Below are 22,766 nucleotides of genomic sequence, written 5' to 3' on the forward strand. Positions count from 1 at the left end.
GAGCAGACAAAAATAAATTCTATGGGAATTTTCTACAAGTAAAATCATTCGAACATAAAACCAATTCAGTTTTAATTCAAATAACACAGATCAGATAGTGCTTCAAACATATTACAATAAAGTGAAACAATTCCGGACTTCAACTGCAACACCATCGAACTTGGAGAGAAAGGAAGGATCGAACAAAGTGAAACGAAAACATATACTTAACCGTATCAACAAGTACATTTACACTGTATTACATTAAATCATAACTATTTTTAAATAAACAATTAAAAAAAGTATGCTTCGATTTATGCTGAACTTGATCTTCTACAATCTTTTTTTTTTACCTGCCCGCAGAGCAGAGTCCTTATAGCGTATTAATAATAAGTAGTAATCTTAAAAACTGATACTATACGAAACAGAAAAAAAAACTACTGCAGCGATAGCAATATTGACAAACTATAAAATAAAAGGGCAAAGCAAAATAAATATTCTGAGTTATTGGGTTTGTCCTAGCAGAACACAAAAACACTTTAAGACCTGGTTTAATTAATGCTTGATTGATCTTAATCAATAAGATTTCTCTTGATTGCCGTGCTCCTACTTCGATCTCTTTCATTTGTCACCCATAATTTGCGGAAAGCTTTGCTTCAAAGATTTATTATTACATGTCTGTATTGTTTTGTTGTTGTTTTTTCGTTCTCGTGTAGTTCTTGAATATCTAATATCAATGCTCACTATGCATTCATTTTTGTTCGCATCTGCGTCCCCAGTTAAAAAATATATATATATAAAAATGGCACTCGACGGCAATTAAGTTACTGTTTTTGGGAACTGAACCATTGCCAACCGATGAAACTCAATCGCTTCCAATCCTTGGTAGGAGCACGCCTTCAAAACCAACAATTGGTCTTTTTTCTCTCTTTCTCTCGTAAACCCAGTTTTATCACTATGTTGTTTTGGATAATAATCGCAGCAATAAAACAATTTCTTTGTTTCTAATTTTGCATTCACTCTTCTAAGTCATTAGTTCTGATTAGCTCAGAGTTGTGTGTTTTTGTTGTCTATAGCTGTTTAGATTGTTATCCTTTTTTTGGAGAGTATACTCACTAGTTACCATTAAATTATTTTTCCTTCTTATAGAATATGTTTTTTTTTTCATTCTTTTTTAAGGTTTAGTTTAGATTGATAATCACTTACTAATAGTACTACTACTACTGCTATCCGTTTGATTATTTATCGTTTGTGTTGATACAGATGTGGGGGCGTCTAGCGAGCTATTGTTACTACTACTACTACTAATAAGGTTAGGTCCGTGCTGCGGTTGTTGGTGTGGTGTTGGCGGTAGCGGCAGTGCCGTTGTTGATGACGCAACCGAGGAGGAAGCTAACGAAGAAGAGGACGAAGATGATGAAGAAGAAGATGACGAAGATGACGAGGACGACGACACCAGAGACACGCCAGAAGACAACACTGCAGATGGCAGAGACGACACCAAAGCGGACGAGGGCGGTGATGACGACGAAGGTGCAGTTACTGACGCTGCTAGCGTAACGCTGTTTGGCTGGGACGACCCCGACACCGATGCGGCAGCGGCCGCGGCGGCTGCAATCGCCGCGTTGTAGTCCAACTTATAAACTGAGTTCCGCGTCACGTCCTCCATAGAAGCTTCTTGGCAGTCCAGTCCAGTGTGTTTCTGAGAACCACAATTAAAGCAGGACATAGCTGAATACATCCCCGTCGGAGTTGTAGCACTTGGAGGAAGCTGAGAAGGCGCAGCTCCAACGGCTGCAGGAGGTGTGTAAGCCGGGGGCACCTTTTGCTGTATTAGCGGGGGTTGCGAATGTGGTGACTGAATCTGCTGTTGGGGTGGTTGCTGCGACGATGCTACTGACCGGATTGTTTGTAGAGTCTGGGTGCTAGTAGCTACCGGCGCTGCGGCAGATGGAGGCAGAAATGTTATGGTTGCACCTCCACCAACGGTTGCGACCTGGGCCGTATACGGATAAATAATCTCTCCGTTGTGCTGCATCGTTGGATACACTGGAGGTCGGAATGCAGTGCCCGGCGGAAGTGCTGTCGCAGCGTGGGCTGACAAGAGGGCAGGTCGTGTTGCAGCCAAATGCGCCGTATGATATGGTGGATAAGGAGCAGTGAACTGTGGTTGCGAGCTCAGAACTAAGTTCGTGCCACCAACCGTTGGCGTCGGAGCTCCTATTAATACAGCGCTTGACACTACGCAATTGTTATTTCCATTGCTATTATTCATAGTATTGTTATTATTATTATTACAATTACTAATTAAATTTTGTGTAGCGGATGTTACCATTATATCGTTACTACCGCCGACGAACTGCTGCTGGGACTGAACAGAAGCTTGCTGCTGTGCTGCTGTTTGAGTATATATCACAGAACTGCCTAATTGTTGCTGCTTATCCGGACGCCCATTAATCCTGCCCATATTCGACGATCTACTTCGAGCAAGTCCGCCTATATTGTTCGATGGTGCCACATGCAAACCAGGAGTCTCCGGTGGAGAAATTTCCCCAGTTGAGCTACCAGAATCGCTACTAGACTTTTGCGTCAGATCAATCAGACTTATATTATTCAACGTGTAGGACAATCCCAAGCCAGTACTGCCGTGAAAACTAGATTGCTGATGTTGCTGTTGTTGCTGCTGCTGCTGCTGCTGCTGCTGCTGCTGCTGCTGCTGTTGATGAGCCTGCTGCTGTTGTTGATGATGGAACTGAATCTGGTTTACATAACTCTGCTTGTTCGACTGTCGTGGCAGCGTGTTGTGACTGGGGCGATATCCGTTTCGCAATTGCTGAAGCTGAGTTAATGCCATTGATTGGTCCACCCCTACCAGCACCGACTAGAATAAACATTCGACGTTAACATTGGCGAACAACCCATTTCTGTGTAATCGATGAAACTCACCTCATCAACTGATTTCAATGATTGTTGCGATTGTTGCTGTACATCCCTATCTCGATGGTCCTGCTGGTGATGATGTTGATGTTGCCGTTGCGTTTGCTGCTGCTCCACTGGGGTCGGTTGCTGATTTCGGCTGATTCGATGCTGCACACTGCTCGCAGGAATCCTCGTCGGACTCGCCGTACGACTATGGATCGGTGACGATGGATTGCTCAAATGGGGCGATGATGATGGAGGGGGAAAAGAAGTCTGCAAAAAAATAGCACCGTGTAGCGTATTTCACAATCTTATCCAACCAGAACCAAAACATAGTGGCGAGATAGAACTGATAGGAGAATTGAAGACAGTGTTGGTTGTGGTGGCCGTGAAATCAGGATGAATTTGAATCACGGTTGATGGAAAACTACGGGAAGTACTGGAAAAGTAAGTAGCATGAGGTGCACTCACATCTAGTCCCACCTGGAACATAGGATTGCGAAGCGTCCAATGAGGTGGCCCGGTCGAAGGTGGTGGCATTGTGAAGTCCTGAGGTATCTGCATTTGCATCTGCTGGAGGCCTTCTACTGTCATATGTGCAGGCATGCTACCATCACCAGTGATCATCTAAAATATACCAATTAATATTACTCAGTATCTTAGCGAGCCTATGACTATGACTACAAAATATGATCATTAATACGAAAAAAAATGCAACACTGACACGCCTTAATCACAGCAAATGTTCAATACTCGTACGTCGTAGCATAACTAACGCACAGTTCCACTATAAGTCTTTGCATGTCAGAGGAAATGCATATAGTTATGAATGGAAACGCAAAAAGCAACTGATCATATTAACCATTCAGTGCTTTCGAATATGTGAGCAGCGCACACCTTAGGACGTCTTAATTTTTATTTCAAAAAACATTTCTTTGTTGCCAATTCTAATGGGGCTAAACTGTAGCCACGATTGGGCTATTTTTCGCGATAGTATTGTTTTCAGACGTCCTCGGCCTAGACATCAGAGGTCATTGGGGTATTCAAATGTAATCGAATGGAATTCGTGCAATACGCAGTGAAGAATGTTACCGGTGCTCCAACAGCAACGCGTAAGTGTCACTATGCTTTGCGCTCGACAGCTTTCGATTGCGGATGCAAGCAATAATAATCTCACCATCACTACTACCACCACCATTTGATGGTACAGTAGCCGTATCTTGGGCCGAATTCAAAATTCACCATACGCGAGAGCACATGAATATGACTCATTTTCAGTGGCTTGTGTTCGAAGCATTATTTACCCATTAAAGTGAAACAGAAGAATCGACGAGAATTTATTATTTGAAGCACAAAGCCAATAACCTTTAGTATTCGTATATCGTACTTTGAGAACATACAAGATAAAGATCAGGATACTGTCGATTCACAAGATAGAATATGAAGTTTGACATGAAACTGTCGGCATAACGCGTTAAGCGTTATTATGTTTCATTTGAATTTGAAGTTTCTGATTCGCTTTACTACAAATAGGATTTGTCTGTCCATCAACTACAAAGTCCTTAGAATGGAAGAGAAGGTCAGTTTGAAATTGTACTCAATAAAAGTGAAATAAAAAATCAGATAATAATAGATCCACCTGCTTTCATAGTTTTATCGGGCAGAAATTTTTTTGTCATAGGACTACGTCTTTATTTTCTATAAAAGGGTACAAATTGATAATTTGAAAATAAAACCGTAGAAATAGTGGCCTGAAGCTCGACCAATTTCAAATAGATTTATCATAACACTTACTGCTTGTAATTTTTTTTATATCTTTTTTTTACTCCGGCTTTAGGAAATATTTCTACGCATCGAAACATATCCCAGGTAACCTGTAAGCACTAATAATGGCAGTACAATAGCCAATTTTTGAGCACCGACAATTCTTGTAGCTCTATATCTGCAATCTGAAAGCTCATCTGTTGTAAAATTCAGCTTTCTTAATGCAAACTTGCCATAAATGTGCAATATCTATGAACAACCGTATAGGGTAACAGGTATTTTGGCCCACTTTAAGATTGATTTTTTTGCCCACTTTGTAAAAATATCCACCCAATGTTGTACTATCTTTGAAAACCCCTTCAGCAATAGCTAATTTAATCTGATTAGCTTCAAATTGATGCAACATGGGTTACTTAGAATCGATTAAATCCATAAAGTTTGTTAGGTGGGTCAAAATATATGAAGTCGCCAAAATACCTCTGTTACCATATTTTGTCAAATTCAACCCTAATTCAGTCCCAATTAGTAGTCGACAGTTCAATTAACTTTTTGAACAAAGCCCCTTCATGCAACCAGGCCTGGTTTTGAACCGCTTTCCACTCCGCGCGGTTCGAAGGCGAAGAAGACTATTCGTGGATTTGTATTTTGCGCCGTTCACCTCACCCGAGAAGCGATAAATTTAATCGTGATTCTGCTGCTTCTTCACATTCCTGGAAAAAGCTGAAAGATCAAGGAAAAAGCTGAACGATCATAGAGTACCCGTAGGGCTGTATGCGACAAATAAACAAATAAATGCGACAAATAAACCAAAAAAAAAATAGTTGATGCGATCGAAGAAGTGAGATATTCTGATAATAGATTTTTAGTTAACACGTTGACTGCCACGACCATTCTCATACGACCAGAATATACGAGTTATCTCGTAGGTTGGCAGTCAACGTGTTAAATTATGTGCCATGACAAAAATCGATAGCCAGTTTAAAGAAAAGTCCTTGTTCGATCTACAATAGCTTTTAAGAGTTTAGTTTTAGTCTAAGTTCAGCAGTACCTGTGGATTTTGGTTAACAACTTAATTTATGAATTAATTTGTGATTTAAGAAGCTTCGATACTTCCATATCGGACATTGTTGGAACATTTATTCGAGGAGCCAATAAGTTTTCTGATGCATACAAGGGTTACACCCCGTTCCGCCGACAGCTATTAGGCGTACGGTTGTTTGGCATACGGTCAATTAACATACATATCATTTAGCATAAAGCCGCTTATTTCGATTTATAGAAAGCTCAGTTTAAGTTCCTAGTTTGCAAGGAAGACGATAAAGGAGATATGAAAAACTACCGTTGTTTTCCTTTTCTTACACTGTTTGAAAAAGTAATACTGACACCGATTTTTAATCATTGCAAGCAGTACATCGATTATACCACAGAGAACAGACATCCAAGCTAATACAAACTTTTTCAAAGAAGCTGTGCTTAGTTTTGACATTACAATTAAATTCGAGTACTGTCTTGAAGGATTCAAGATTACCAGATAGAACTGCGTCAACGATCTTGGATTCTTCTCGGTGCTTCGGATTCGGTATGAGGATGGCTAAGCACTTTACTAATATGTATTGTCTAAAGTTCCTACACTGTTCACTCGTTCGTTCTACTATAGAATTTTACTCAGTAATTTGGAACCCTCTATACCTCAATGGAGCTCATAGAATGGAATCGGTACAACGTAGATTCGTTCGATCTGTTCTTCGTCGATTGCCTTGAAATAATCCTCATCAACTGCTAAGCTATAAAAGTCATGGATTGTTGATTATTCACTCACTACAAGTACGACGGGAGCTGTGGCCTGCTTCGATGATATCAAATGTTTCGAAAGATAGGATTGACTGTTTCGCTTTGCTCCGTGAGGTTCACATTAATGTTCGTCCTCGTACTCTCCGTAACGCTTTTCATCGACTACAGCTACGCCGCACGAACTATGGAATTAACGGTACTGGTTTGCAAAGATCGTTCAATCGAGTATCATTTGGGTTCGACTTCAACTTTCCATTTTTTAAGTAGTGTTGCCGCGGAGACAACACGATTGGCAACACGGTTGAGCAAGGAAACGAACACTGACATTTCGGACAGCAAGGAGGAAGTAACTTCGAGCAAGCAGTGATCGTAGTCTGATGTAATACGAATATAATTGATTTTTGTACAATTAGATGGGTTATTGGATTCTTTATGCCAATGATGCTCTTGCCGTCAGTTTGATTTAATTACACTATTTTGTAAGTACTGGTTGAAGTAATTATTCTGGCATATTATAATAACAATGAATTATTCCAGTTTGAAGCGTAAATACATGTACAGCTATCAAAAATAGTGTTTCATTCGGTTCTGTAATTATTTTTTTGGTTTTGGCAGCAAAGCCGTTTGGAATCCCGAGTAAAGTCTAACATCAAAATTAGAACAAATTGATATTTGATTATGATAGCAACATCAGATTGAAATCCTAATATGATATCGACTCATCAAATCTTCAAATAATATCACATTGTATTATCATTTTGCTGTTTAAAGGCAAAAGTTTTGTGAAACTCAAAAAATGAAAATAATAATATCAACAACTTAGTGAATCCACTGAAATTGAGCAAATTTCAAATGGCAGCACAAAATGCAAAGTTAAGTTTCAATGGAAGAATTATTCCTTCAGTCCTTTGTTGCCTTTAACAAAAATGCTTTGACATCCTGCCGAGATCCTGCAGTTGACCGCAACCATAACCGCGAAGAAACGATTTTTTTCATTATTTTTTTTAACTTTTACGCAAATAATGCTCTTTCTTTTTAACCACCAGAATATTGGTGTCAAACCACACGTCTGTGAGGCATTAGATAAATTGGCGATCATCGGTACCACGTTTGTCTGAAGCAGGTCAATCTGAATAGTGGCTTTGGCATTCCCATCTCGTTGATCGTCTGCCGTAGAAGTAGCTTATTTCTGAATTTGATATGAGAAATATATTTGACGTCATCTATTTCCTTCTAGATACGTTAAATATCCGATCATGTAACAATTTTTGCGTTCAGTTTTAAAAAATGTTTCGATATTTGTTATCATCCGACGTTGCGAAATTCATTCCAGAAATCAGGGACCTGGATGACGAAAATAATCTACTCGCCAAACTCGTTCTGAAAATGTCCATAACTTTATATCCAACAGTATGAAAAAAATCATTGTTTACGAAGTTTCGAACATCGAATATTGAATGTCTCAGATTTCAGAACCTAGAGCTAATTCTTAATACTACTTTAGTGGCTTAGAGGAGCCACCAAGAAAATATATGTTTAATTTGTATATTCCTAAGTAGTCCACAAACTGTGTCGAAGAACCTCTTCAAAACAATTCTTATTCCTATTCACAGGACTAATTCTGCATCAAATGATCGTAAATTATGAGTCTACACAAGAACTGAAGAGATTCTATCTGTGGTCAGAAGCGAGATAATCGTTCATTGTCCCAATTAGTCGAAAAAATAAATGATCTGGGATACCTTTTTGCCGGATTCCTAATTCACGTTCCCTGTGTTGTAGAAGACTTCACTGTAAAATGTTCGGTCTTCAGAGCCTCTAAATTCGTATTTCAAAGTGATTACATGTGCAAGTTATATGCGATCAAGTAGATAACTCAATTTGATGTTAGAATGTTTGAATGCTACAGCTTTGGATATGAGAAGGACAAAGAGAACATTTTTATACTGTACTCAAATAGCCACACTGGAAGCGACGCAACGAGTGTGCATTGACAGATACTACCTGTATACAACTTTGTGAAACAACACTGCTTGTCATATAACCGAACATTTTCCATCTCCTGATAGCTAGCGCTTACAGTCCATAGCAATCGTCAAAAGTTCACATTCCAAAACACCTAAGCTCGAGACCGGATTCTCTCCGCGGTAGTGTGGAGATTGCATGAAATCTTTTTTCTTGCTTGCGACTAATATGGAGATTGCATAAAACCTTTTTTCTTGCTTGCAAGTAATATCGCCTAAATGTATACTATCCTGGACCTTTTTTGGCTGTTCTATTTTTAGATTATGATCGTGAAGTGTCATTTCGAGAAAATCTACATCATATTAAGTTTTCAATGTGCTTTCACTGAGAGCAAAACTAGTTTCCAGTTTGATATCACACAGCATTTTTTTTGCTTTCAATTTTGATCTTTTAACCGTTAAAACGACCAAACCGATAACAAATTAAGTAATCGATATATACGAACAGCAAAACATCAAATTGAGTTTTCTTTTTAATCTCACACTCTACTCGGGATAACAGTCGTTTGGGATAAGGCCGATTATGCTTATGGCGTGTATACCGAAAGACATTATGCCTAATGACATGTATGCCAATTAACCTTATGCCCAATGATCTGTATGATGATTGACCGTATGCTGAATCCAAGCACCTAGAATCCGAAACATTAATTATGTATTCTTGTGATTCGTGTGCTGAGCGAAATTCCTTGAGCCCTTCCGGGATGGTACGATATTCCATTTCTGATGTTGTCTATCAGTCTGATAGCATATTCCGCTACTTTTCCCACAGCTAACTTTGTCTTACGCCTTCAATCCCGTTTATACATCCACTTCACAATTCTAATTCTGCATAAAATGTTCAAAACGACGTATGTAACATTTCAGCTGAACCGAGAAAAGCGATGTTGAAAAATAATCGCACAATTTTAAATCCTATTTAAAAATGAATAATTGAAACAACTTCATCTCTTTACTAAATCGTCCAATTTGTATGTGTGCAACGTATCATAGTGACTAATTCACAATTTTCAACTACAAAGATAACTTTTAGGCAAAAACGACACTTACGTCGTTTTGTAATTTGATCATGTACATTGGACAGTATGATAGGTCGTTTTTTCCTGGTTGACTTGACACATAAGTCGTTTTGCTTCTGTTAGTTACGTCGTTTTGCGATAGTCACAGTGTTCATTCGTCGTTTGGTCACTCGTACTTGTGTGAAAGCCAGTTTTGCTCGAAAACATTAGTAAGAGCTAGTTTTGCATATCAAGTGGAAAAATGACAGTCGACTCGTTTTTAGTGTGGTTTGATAATTTTCGCTTTTGTTTGACGAAGATTCATAACGGTTTCTACGATTGGAAACAAATCAGTTTCTTTCCAAATTAATCAGCGTATTTTTCAACAAGCTTAGTAGCAACTCGATTCCATTGAATATCTCCAGCTCTACAGTAAGTCGCACTTTCATAATATCACACTAGATCGGCTTTTTCGTGGAAAACTATTTTGTCGTATGTCCGCGCATACACTTTTGTTTATGCTTTGGTACATTGGTCAAAACATTGCCAATTGACGTAAGTAGCATTAATGATTATTTTTCATTGATTTCGACATACGTCAAATGTGTTGACAGATTTTTTAGTGAATCTATAGTGAATTGAGAAACGGTGTTCGAGTAGTGCGTGTATTAGGACATTCCTAACAAAATGCAATAAAAATCTCGGTTTGTTTACTTTTGTTACTTAAGTCGTAATGAACATTTTATACAGAATTGATAGTTTCCCCAAATCGGGATGTACAGTGCAGAACAAATATAGGAAAATCGGAATCGTCGTACTGAATTAGCAAATTTTTATTTGAAGCAAAGAATACACCGTATAAATTTGTACATGCTAACACCAAGTGTATTTGCAGGAGATCGATTGCTAACTAAAACTAGATGAATCGGTTATAATCTATTATCTCTCTATTTCTATACGTTCGTTCTTGATCTCATACCACTATTATCATCTAATCAGTGTAAGTGATTAAACTTGAGATATTCCAGTTTTTTTTAACGATAAGCATATAACAGTTCCAACTGCAACTGTTCCAGTTGTACATGAGACCACTAGGAGCAACAAGTGTTTGACTAATAACCCTACCTATTCCCAAAGACATCATATTAACAAGATATCCAGATCTCACATTTCCCGAACAAATCATTGGCAACATCCTTTATTACGAGCATGGCGCCCTCAGGCGAGTCCGCATCGAATCTCGTACATAGGAGTAGGGGAGAAGAAATGTCAAATTCGTGTGCGCCAAAATAGCAGTACTGCGCACCCATACAATTGACATGATATGTTGAATGTGATGCCGTGCGATGGCGTTGCTGAACTGAAGATTGATTTCGTTCTAAGCTGACAGAGTCTGTTATTCCTTAGCAGATCTACATTTGGGCCTAACTGATTATCAAGAAATTCTCTGTCCAATTTCAGGTGATACCTATCAGTACCGGAATGAGTTCAATATTTGAAAGTCGAGAATATAATTAGGGATCATGCTTAAAAAACAAACTGGAATTTACCGAGATTGTACTAGTAGAGTGGATGGAAGGAATCGCGTGTTCCACTTGCGAAAAGTGATAAACTGGTTTTCAGCATCCAAATATTACGCCGACGACTTTTACCGATTGCGAACGAATTCGTGGGAATATATCAGACAGTATTCGCAGGCAAACGTCCAGCAACTGACCATGTGTTGAACAAATGCGGCGAATTCAATGACTCCAAACAGCACATGTTCATCAATTTGAAATCAGTCTGCGAAACAATCGATCGAAACGGCTGATACGGTTGGTCAAGGCTATGACGAACCAAGTGATGTGCGTTGCTCGAGCATCGAGGATAAACTCGTGTCTCATTGAATCTCGTAGAGTGTTAGCCTGGATTGGCTGTTCAACGTATAGGGCGCTGGTCTTACAAACCAGTTTTCGTATGTTCGAGCCTCGACCTCGAAGGATTCAAGGTGTCAGTAGGATCGTAGTCATACTAGCCATGCAATGATTCTAAATTCGATTTTTGTACGCTACTCTCAGCTACTTGTTTCCGTTGATGACATTGACATTATTGCACCCAACTTTGAGAAGATGAATGAAACATACATCGGGCTTGAAGTTGAACCTCGACGGATCGAACTTGACATCAATGCATAAAAGACAAAGTACATGACTTCGAAAGAATATGTCAGCCAACCACTACGAGTACAATTTGACGGTGAATAGAGAAAATCAGAAACGGATCTTATCAGTGAATCGTGTTTATCTTAGATTTCGCAGGCCGCTTCGGACAAACGAAGATCGTCGTCGCACAAAGTTCACTATCTACACAAAACTTCTGATCGGACCGGTAGTAGTCCTCTAGGTACGAGTTTTGGAATTTTTGCGGAAATAAACGTGCAGTGACAACGAAATGTCAAAATGAATAAATTAAAAGCAGTCACGTGCACTTAGTCCAAACCGGTTACTTGTAACACTGTAACTTATTTACGTTCGGGATTTCTTCTATAATCACTGTGCTTCAGTTTATGTTACTATACACTGATGAGTCGAAGACTTAAATAACTTAATTAATAATCTTTTCACCTCAACTAGTAAATTATCGTAATCATCCAATGCTTCCAAAATCTGTTGTATGTTTGATTGGGGGTGCAAAATAAAAAATCAAATAAACTTATGTAAATGTAGTAAGATTTTGAACAACTCAGTCAATATTGTTTCAATTAGTAATATTTTTCCACATACTGATCGTAAATTGTTCTACGTTTCGATTCAAATGATAAAACCATGTATTTCCAATTGCAGATGATAAAAATATTAATTAATATCAAGCAGTGTCTTTTCCGCGTGTTCTAATTCTAAGACGCTAAAGATGGTACACAAGCCTTCACTATCAGAGACGAATGTGTAGAAGGAGTAGGCGGACTCTCCAGGAAGAACGATGAATCCCTCTCCTTACATTTGGTGAGAAACGATAGAATATCCTCATACACAGACTCAAAAGTAAATAAAAAATCGGGATACGTAGTTGCGTCAATTCGGGACAGTCACATATCCTACACGAATACTAATTTTTTTTTGTCAATAAGGATCGATCAAATTCTGCATACGTACAAGAGCACATTGATACTAAAGTATTATGACAGCTGATTGTACTAGCTAATAGAGAATATCGATTCCACACAAATTACTCGAAATAGATAGCATAGAGAAAAACTTAACATTAGTATTTTCGACATACCTGAGCTATTGTAGGTTGCGGAAAACCCGGGATCGGAATTGTCGTTTGCTGAGGCGGTGGCAAAGGCCCCGTCTGTTGGTTTGGAATAGGCATTTGCAATTGCATTTGTTGTTGTTGGGGCGTAACCGAATGTTGCTGTGGCTGCTGAAGTGGCGGAGGCATTCCCAGTGGAGTTCCTGCACTAGGAGGGGGAGTCGCGTTTGATATATTATCCGATTCATGTTGACTCGACGGCTTTAGTTCACAAGTCTTCAGTTTGTTAAATATGTCGCCACATCTCATGCGTTGCTCAAATGAAAAAACCGGATGATTCGTAGCCATCGTATAGACCAACAGCAATTCCTGCAATACGTCTTCGTCAAAAAGTCGGGCGAAATCCCGCGTTCCCCAACCTTCAAGCGTTTTGAATAATTCATTAACGCATGTATGATTACAAGCCCTGATCAACGCTAGGAAAAGAGCCATTTTACGACGATTTTTCCGATCCGTGGGTTCTCCGCTTTGACAGGAAGCGATGTCCGATATAAATTCTAAAGGATTGTTCACCCGCAGTTCGATACCGCGGAGCTCCTGAGCATCGCGTCTACCAAGTTCCTCTAGACACGTTCCCAGGAAGCGTAGCTCGAATGGAAGGCACATGTTGAGCAAGGTGCACATCGTATCTATCCGGTTGTAGCTCTTTAACTCTTTGAACCAGTTTACGACTTCGTCCTTTGTATTAATCATTTCCAGCAGCACATTTGATGACAACCGGGCCAGAAGGGCTTGTATCTGTTGCTGTTATTGCTATGGCCGCCAAATGATGACTGTTTTCCAAGAATATCGATGTTGAAGCTGATAGACAGTTTCTTCGGATATTGAATTCTTGAATCAGCGGCTACTGTTTGTATTTGCATTTACTGCTCGTCGCATAAGGACTAGTGGCCTACATAAATACATTCGAGTGCAGACAAACTTACTCACAAAGGAGTAAAGTTGCAAGAAACCAATTCTTATTATTCTTTCTTCAGTTTTAGAATTTGCTGTATGTCTAATGAATGAAACGTCAATTAGCAGAATTAATCAATTCTTTTTTTTTTCGAAAATAGCCAGCGGCTCAAAACAGATGAATGCAAAATATACTTTTTCTCCTTATTCCAATCCGTCCTAGAGGATCGTCGTTTTATCTGTTTTCTTTTTGTTCTGCTTTGCTGGCTGACTCTTCTTGTTTTTCTGAGGGGTGCTCCACAAACTCTTTTTCTTGGTCTTTCTCTACTGTCAGTCAGAAAATTTCTGCTGGTCCTCCTCCAACCGATGCTACTACTGCTTCAACCAATGTTCGACAGCAGAGAAAAAGAAAAAAATTACACAAACTCCCGATAAAGGAGTTTTCTTTTCTACATTCAGTTGCACTTTTCGCACGGAATTATACCCACAAAAGTATCTTTTTTCGCGACTACATTAGCAAAAATCATGCAACCCGCGACGCTTTTCCATTTGCTGCTGCTGGCAAAGATTTACACTTCCTGCGCCACCATCATACACCAGTGAGAGGAAGATGGTAGAAAAAAAAACGGGAAAACACTCTCGGCTTCACACACGCACTGAAAACCACGATATAGGCAATCGACGGTTTAAAATTTCTTCGTTCAGATTATTGAACCAGATTCTTCCGAATTCCGCAAAAATATTTTCCACTACACAATGGAAAATCGACGACGACAACGGTGAATCGCACCAAGGTACGTCTAGGGCAATATAATTTTCCTTCCTTTTACTACTACTGCTGCTCTTACGCTTCTTTTCGTTCTCTTCTTCTCTTGGTTTTGATACTTTCTGGTACGGGTCAAGATCTTGAACAACAACGGTGAACTTCTACAGCTAGCTTGAAGAGCTCCAGGTAATTTCAAATTATCTTGGGACAATAATAACGTGCAGCTCTGTCGGCACTCGCATAACGCTGCGTTGACAGCGCGGTGACTTTTAATTCTGACGTATGACAGTAGCCCAGTCGAAAAAATATGATATCAGAGTATTAATTGAAACGGTCCAAACACATTCGGATTCCATCAGCTCCAGCTCGGTGACAAGGATAGGGCGCTGCAGCAAGCGCTATCGTAGCCAACATCTGGAGCATTTGGTGGGCAATCAGAGCGCTCAGAGTTTGGTAAACAAACATTCGAGCATTCCAAATCGAGTAATATCTTAATTTCGTTATCGTGGTGATGATATTCTGATCAGCCTCCTGCTATGACGTCATGAAACTGTGGCCAGCATCATTTTGCAAAATCCAAAGCAATAAAGAAGAATGACTAACAAAAAATTTGATATTACAAACTACTTGTTTATTAAGTGTCCTTTACCGCACACATAAATTGCCATTGTATGAAAGCTTGAATGCAAGAGCGCATAAGGAATTACTGAGTTGCTCGAAGCTCTACAGGAGAATTGCAACTTGGTGATTGCTTTTTAAAACAACCGTTAAATTTCTTACACAAATTGAAATCTCTACTTGGATGTCTGTTCTCTGTGCTAAAAAGTTTGAATATTACAGCAATATTCATCATTGACGGTCCAGTGGTACTGTTTAGAAACAAACTTAAAAAATTCGAAGAGAAATCTCAAACAATCATCTTTACACTTGGCAACTAGCCACTTTTATTCAATAAATCTAAAACAAACCAAATCGAATCTCCAACAAACGTTTTTAAACTCTATATAAACGAGATGGAGCGGTGAACAAACAAAAAAAATCTATTTATAAACTGCTATTAAACTATCAAAATCTGTTCATCCGATGAGGTTAGCAGTGACGGTATAAAATCCAATTAGGTTTTGCATGATGACGACACGAATGTGCTGCTAACGAATCAAGTTCATCTTTTGACAGTTATCAGTGCCTTCGGCTCATCACACTCTGCGGCGACCGTCCAAGAAGTCGTTACATAAATAGTGTAAACTTTGCGTCTGCTTAGCGGTTCAAATTGAACTGCTAGGCGGAGATGGCAGCACAGACTAACAGACATGACAGTATGAGTAAATTCTTATAAAAATCATTTTTCGTGATGCACTAGTTCCACCTATATTGTACTGCGCGAACTATTTACTATCGGTACACCCCTTGTGTTACGAAAAAGTTTTTTTACTAGTTGGTTTTCCCTCGTTTGTCAACACCGATCAGCTGCTTGCAGGGTTGCCTGATTTTATCGAAATATTTGATAATGAATCGTCACAATAAATTATTGGATTACGTTGATAATATATTTAACTTTTTTAGCGATGTTGGAAGGTAAACATTTATTTTTCTCAACGTTGTTCATCTAGACTATTTTTGATTGTGTTGGTAATTTTCACCCAAAATTATGTGACGGCAGACCAGAAGCAAGTAAATATTGTAACAAAACGGGTTCGATTTTGTATTGCGTTGTAGAATGAGAAGTAGGCACAATTCTGTATATAGTTTTGGCAATATGTGATTAATCTGTATCCTGCATGAAATTCGCATGGAGGTATACAAATCAATACATTACAGGTAATTCTGTATGAATGGCAACTCGGTTGGTAAATGAAAAAAATAAACACAGTCTAGATGACAGACACGATGTATTTGATAGGGTAACGTGGCGCCATCATAACATATGCGAGTACTGTCCCAACTAAAGGAATATTCGAAATGACCGTTTATTTGGTTAAAGAATCTAATTTGAGTGTCCTGTCTGTTAGTCTGTGATGGCAGTTCAATTTGAACTGCTTTAAGCACTATTCGTATTCGAATTAGAATGAAAACATAAAATCCACTGATAACTGTGAGGTTATGTCATCTTCGTGGAAATCCTAATATCAGATACCAAAGAAAATGGAGGAAGATGAACTTATACAATTTATATTTTCGATTTACTGATTTCGGTAAAATCTAAGACAAGACCTGACAACTGGCTTCTTGTTCTTCCTTCCGAATCATCCTTCTCGTCATTTTTGCCCCGTGGAATAAATACCAACGTATCGGCTACAGTGTAGCCATATTCACAGATTTTTTAATAACTATGCTAGGAAAAAAATATTTATTTGGAGACTCGCTTTTTGATTTGAAATAAACATGAAAAATGTTTTGGTGAATGCATTTCTTTATTATATATTAATGCTTGAAAACAATTAATTGAGTTTGATGACAAATATCTCATGTTTAACGCAAAATCGAATCCATTGTTGACGTATTACCGGATCTTTTGGAAACCGGAAAAAGTCAGGTTTGGATAGAAATGCTTAGTGTGACCACAGTGTGGAACACAACAGTTTACTCTTCTCGTAAAAGTAAACACACTTTCGAGTTTACTCTAATTTAACAAATTATTTTTGGTTAAACTTTAACTCACTAAAAGAAAAACGGCTTGATGCTTATTTTAATTACACAGTGCTGCCACTATAAACATTTATTACCAATGAGATTGAAAAAAAGTGAAACATTCTCCGAAAATTTCCATTTTTATTGGTGAGCTAAAATTATACATTTTAATAAACTTTTTTTCTGATTATCTTTATACCTGGCATCATTGCTCGCGTACCCTGCAAAAGTTTTTTCTTTTCACAATGTGCAGGTAGCAACATCAAAATCAGCCAATCAGAAACTGGTCCATTTTGGAACAAAAGCAGCCCCCCCAGATGTCAGGTCTTGTCTTAGGGTAAAATGGCCCATTGCTGTGCAACACGGTAATTTGAAATATCGTAAATCGACATAACACAACGATTTGCTGAAAATTCTGGAATAATCAATTAAATATCTCGGGAATCATTCTTCGAAGAGATTAAAATCATGTTTTAGGGGTGTACACTAACCCTAGAACGTTCTTCATGATAGATAGATATCCCAGCAAAATGAAGATGAGCACACTTGAAACCATTTCTTGAGCTCGGCATAATAAAATGCCGAAACTGATCAGCAACACCTAAATTTACTGATTGCTCAGTAATCAATACGCATGTTTCTGAACTTCGTTAAATGCATTCACTGATATTTCGGTAAAATGCTTCACTTTGCCGAAATTTCGCATAATTGCTTGCTGAATTTATCAGTAAACAATAGATGTGCCGACATCAGCAGAGACGTTTGCCGAGATTTCGGAATATGCGCTAGCTGTTGCCGAGATTCAGCACGACAGCTGTCATTTATTGCCGCGTTACATTTTCGCTTCGCATTGCGCGATTATTTTCTGATGAAATTCTCTAGTGAAAAAATGGATAATCTTCGAAGAAACATGGAACCACTTGCAAGTAAAAATATTGAATAAATATAGTGACATGTTTCGCTTTATAAAAAGCGACTTTATCAGATCACATTATAAGGGAAAAACACCCAACACAGGGCTCAAATAGTCCTCGAGACAAAACTTTGGGGGAAATGCGAAAAAATAACTCAATGCATGGACAAATTCAATAGATCAAAGTAAGTTTATTTTTTGAACAATACCGTATATGCATAATTAAATATTGAAAATTTTTGTATATTTATTTTTATTTTCATATTTCCAGCTCGACTCAAGGTGGCCGCATCCGGGAACGCCCCTTTTTATTATGCTACATGTTTTAAGGTAGAGGCTTTAAGCACTACTGGCAACAAATTTGTAAGCCTCCTTCAAGTGTTAATAAAATGAATTTTTGATCCTGAATGGTGTGTTTATAATGTTTAGAAATTACTAGATTTTTAATTACTGATGATTCGGTAAGTTGTTTTTTTCATTTTTTCGTTTTATTGGATTGCCGAATATTCAACCTTTCACTGAGCAAACAGTAAATCTTATGCTGGCGATTTCGGCAATATTTGACGTTTGTCAAATTTGAGGGTGCCGAGACGCTCAGTTATTTTATTTTTGCCGAGATGATTGCTGATTACTCGGCTGTGCGAATCTCGGCATTTTTTTGCCGAGACTCAGCTAAAAAATTTAAGTGTGCGATGACGTAATTCACAGACTTGTTTAACACAAAATTGAATATTCCATAGTAAAATTGATCAAACTCAAATATTATCATGCAAGCTTCTTTGCAAAATATTTCGGAATGAAACTGTACCGTTTATTTGTAAATATATTGAAATTTAGTAATTTTAGAGAGTACCCCACGAAAGCGTTTACATATAGTCACGAGAGCATTTTAGGGATAAACCTTTAATTTTCACGTTTATATTTATAGATTTATACACAACCATTTTTTCTCGAATTTCAGCATTAGCAGCTTAGTGCTTGGCAATGACAACGACAAACTTTTGATATTTTCGGTATACTCATTTTCACAGATGACTTGTTTTTCCAAAGATTTTAGATTTCATGCTGATGACAAATTACCAAGAATGACGAGTGGAAAAGAAAATAAAAAATAACCCGTATCGAAGGGCAAATTACTCTACATTCTGGACTGACGCAGACAAATATACCTATTTAATCCTCAATCAAACTTATTGAATCTCTCTTGAACCTTTCTAAACTCACTAATCCCGCGCGATTTCTCCTAAACTTTTTGATTCCCATGTTATCCTTCCTAAACATACTTACACCGAATAATCCCACAGAATTTCTACCAAAGTGATCTAAACTTGTCAAATCTTTTTTGAGTTCAGACAAAGTTCAAAGTGATACGCTGAAGCTAAGAATCGGTCGTGAAGTCAATTATATCAGAATAATCATTTTTCATAAAACGAATGCAATATCATAACTTTGCTTTCCAACATATCAAACCATATTTTTAGGTCCACTGAATCAAGAGGTAAGGTTTGTCACTTAATGTGATCGTGCAAGCTACACGATTTTCGTTTGAAGACGACTCACCTTATCTATGGAATTAGGTTTACCAAACGGGTAGTAATTTTTACTCGAAACCTATCACATCTTTTATTACGATGTTTTCCACATGCACTTATCGAAACCAATTCCATCACATGTGACCTATGAAGATCGCAGGTCACCTATGAAAGCCAGCAAACCACGTGGCAAGCGTTCCGATAAAATTACAAAAAATAAATAAATCTATAAAGCATCATTGCTGCAACAAAAATATAGACAAAACGATTATTGTTATGAAGTCTATAGAAACCAAATTAACGAAAAGAATAAATAAATATTAATACAAAATCGAACTCGTTATTTACGTTAAAGCCAACGAAAAAGACTGTCTATATCATATCAGAGGATAATGAGACTTCATTCACCCAGACTACAAGTAACCTTTCACACTTAGGCGAAAAACCAAACGGTTAAAACCGAGTATAAATAAACATTCATTCAAGTAACCCTTCTAAGACAAAAACAAAGAACAATTAAACAATCTCATCAACTGAACTATCAAAAGTCAAAGCCTTAACATTACATTCCTTTTGTGGAATTTAACCTTTCTGTTTCAACAAACTTCGCAGCCGATTCTTAGTGTACAGAATCATTGCATGGCTAGTACTATAAATCCTACTGACACTAAGAATCCTTCCAGATCGGGACTCGAACATACGACAACTGGCTTGTAAGACCAGTGTCCTATGCATTGAACCGCCAACCTAAACTATCAACTCCTACAAATATACCGGAAAATGAAAACGACACAAAGGATGCTTATATATTACAACGATGATGCCAATAACAACTACAGCGACGACGAAACAACGAAACGATACGCAGAACAAACGATAATGCTTTTTCTCCCAGAAAAGGGGCATCTATAATCTATAATAACATTTTATAAAAGACCCAGCAAGCGAAATTCAACAGTGACTTTGTTTATGAACAAAAACATAAACGAAATGTACTAAACACTTCAATTTCAAACGAAAGGCCATATGGGGTAAAACCGTTGTAAAATAAAACTATATTTAAACTATTACATAATCTAGCTGCATCATTTAAATCTTTTAAAGTGAAATGTGAAGAAAAAAATCCAACAATACTGATATTTAACAGCAAAAATATTAAATAAATTTTGCGAAATTAATTTACAGAACTAGTTTAGATTTTACATCGAGGAAAAAGTAGGCGTTTCGGAGTTAATTATGTTATTCAACTGAAAGTAATAATTATTGCATTTTATTTCCAATCAAAACTATCATGTGTAATTTAAGATCTTGATCAGTTTTGAATAGTTTGCGTTAATGTATGTTACTTAGAATCCGTCGTCGTCCTCCTCAGCCATTTCCTTAGCCAATTCAAGATCTTGTTGCTCTCGTTCGCGACGCTCCTCGGCACTTTCTAATTCCTTTCCATACGATTTAGGCGGGTAGCGCATGGCTTTAACACTTTGATTATGCAAATCCAGACAAAAACTAATGCGCTGATGGAAAGCTAATTGTGGCTCACGTGTAGAATATATATCAGTGCTCTCCTTACTACGCATATAACCTTTCTCTGGGTCGAGGGTAGCTTCAATAACTCCATCACGAATAGCTTTCGCAACAATAAACTCCGCGTCCTCGGGAGAATCCAGTCCAAGCTTGCGTGCGATGTCTTGTGGACTGATACGGCTATAAGAAAGTCCAATGGAGCGAATTGCTGTTTTAATAACATTATGACGTAAACGAATGATCAGAGTAAAAGTATGATCTTGACGGAACTGATCACCAAAATTCTCCAGCACTTCTCCGAAACGTTGAAGGTTTCCCAGTCGTACAGCCTGTGTCAGTTGAAAGTATGGACCAAGAGAACGGCGTAGAGCAGCCTGTCGAAATATCTGTCTCTCAGGAATATCTCCTAAAAGAAGTTCAACAACTATCACCAATTTCTGGACTGTTTGGCGGAAACCAACAGCCGCTTGCTGAGGTGCTTTGCGCAATGCTTGAACAAGATGCTTATGTGCTGCACTGTAATCCAACTTAGCACCTTTAATACGTCCTAAATAGTAGAGAAATCTAGCCCATTCATTGTTGCTGGCAGTTTCTGGAAAAACTGATTTATTGACCAATTTGTCCGCTTGATCGTACAATGAGTAGTGCAAATAGTTTCTCAACAAACAATTGATCAGAACTGCCTGTCCTTCGAAATCATTTCGTAATGTAGCGGTTCGCAATCTAGAGTGCAAAAAACCTCTAATACTTTCTAAATCACTATTCAGTTCTGCAACTCTAGACTGATAAAAATAGCTTTTTGCAGCAATCAGGTCCAGCGATCTTCTGTTTTGACCAACAATTTTAGCCATCAAATCTTGAGAGCATTTTGTTGCTTTTGAAAGCTCGTTCTTATCCAAAAGTCTTACCAACAAAAGCAAATGGAAATATGCATCTACTTCCGGCAAAGGACTCTTAATTGCAGCGCGAGGTCTTGGTAACTCCGGCTCTTGAATTCCTTCCGGAAACTCTTCAATATACGTCATAATACCGTCCCTCTCTGCACCAGCTGGATAAAGTTGCACCGCCAATGATCGAACTACTACCAAACTAAGTTTTCTTCTCGTATTAGGCAGAGATCTCAGTACTCGCAATATGAATCGCGGTTCCTTACTAGCAATCGCTTTATCAATCTGCCGAGCGTGCTCCCGAATCTCTTGGATATTCATTAATTCAGCATCTTTTTTAGCTACCTCAACATCTTCAATGTTTTCCATCTCGACGTCCTGATTGGATGGGGTAGGTTCAGTGGCTTGAACAACCATTTTTAAGCAGTTTTAAATATAAAAACAGTACAATTTTAAGAAAACTTTACTAATTGAAACCCACAATATGAAAAATTGCTTCACAATGCCTGTCAAACGCATAAATGTCGAGTCATTGAAATTCGAGCAGTGCATGCAGCGTTGCCAGGTTGCCAGATTATTCTCACTTCGCCAAACACTCTAACGAACCAGATCTTTTGCCAGATTTTACAAATTCTTCCAGATTTTGTCATATCTCACCAGACCTTAACGGTTTTGGCCTCTATACGATAGGTGGTGAGACTTTTTTTTTTGCTCACTGAAAACGAAGCCCGGTCAAAATTTCCACGAATATAGTTGGACCCAGACAAACCCAGATGAAGTTTTGAGTCAGACAGATTTTTTAAAAAATGACCTGGCATCTCTGAGTGCATGGATGACCTACAAAATATACTCA

The 22,766-nt window shown here is 38.2% G+C and overlaps 2 protein-coding genes across 3 annotated transcripts; both read right to left on the minus strand.

The window, feature by feature from the left end:
- Window positions 1-206: 206 nt before the first annotated feature.
- Window positions 207-14,532, minus strand: LOC131430930 (mucin-5AC). Of its 2 annotated transcripts, none has more exons than XM_058596221.1 (4): window positions 12,737-14,532; window positions 3,382-3,525; window positions 2,926-3,171; window positions 207-2,860 (listed from the first exon to the last, which is right to left on the minus strand). In XM_058596221.1, the coding sequence occupies exons 1-4, from the start codon at window positions 13,460-13,462 to the stop codon at window positions 1,178-1,180; spliced, it is 2,799 nt and encodes a 932-aa protein (XP_058452204.1). In that variant the 5' UTR covers window positions 13,463-14,532; the 3' UTR covers window positions 207-1,177. The 2 variants fall into 2 exon arrangements, with proteins under 2 accessions (XP_058452204.1, XP_058452203.1); XM_058596220.1 differs by having other exon boundaries at window positions 3,370-3,525.
- Window positions 14,533-20,756: 6,224 nt separating this feature from the next.
- LOC131430931 (probable 26S proteasome non-ATPase regulatory subunit 3) lies at window positions 20,757-22,422 on the minus strand. The gene has a single exon (XM_058596222.1). It carries the CDS (start codon window positions 22,328-22,330, stop codon window positions 20,849-20,851), a length of 1,482 nt encoding a protein of 493 aa, XP_058452205.1. The 5' UTR covers window positions 22,331-22,422; the 3' UTR covers window positions 20,757-20,848.
- Between the last annotated feature and the right edge of the window lie 344 nt (window positions 22,423-22,766).

Source organism: Malaya genurostris, chromosome 2 (genome assembly GCF_030247185.1).
Source record: "Malaya genurostris strain Urasoe2022 chromosome 2, Malgen_1.1, whole genome shotgun sequence".
Lineage (NCBI taxonomy): Eukaryota > Metazoa > Arthropoda > Insecta > Diptera > Culicidae > Malaya > Malaya genurostris.

What these genes read in the sequence shown, in the direction of transcription:
- LOC131430930 (XM_058596220.1), bottom strand. Translation starts at nt 13,462, where the DNA reads ATGATTAATACAAAGGACGAAGTCGTAAACTGGTTCAAAGAGTTAAAG. An exon ending in TGTTCCAGGTGGGACTAGAT is followed by an intron (nt 3,172 to 3,369) that starts GTGAGTGCACCT and finishes ATTTTTTTGCAG; the next exon opens with ACTTCTTTTCCCCCTCCATC. An exon ending in CATTGAAATCAGTTGATGAG is followed by an intron (nt 2,861 to 2,925) that starts GTGAGTTTCATC and finishes TGTTTATTCTAG; the next exon opens with TCGGTGCTGGTAGGGGTGGA.
- LOC131430931 (XM_058596222.1), bottom strand. Translation starts at nt 22,330, where the DNA reads ATGGTTGTTCAAGCCACTGAACCTACCCCATCCAATCAGGACGTCGAG.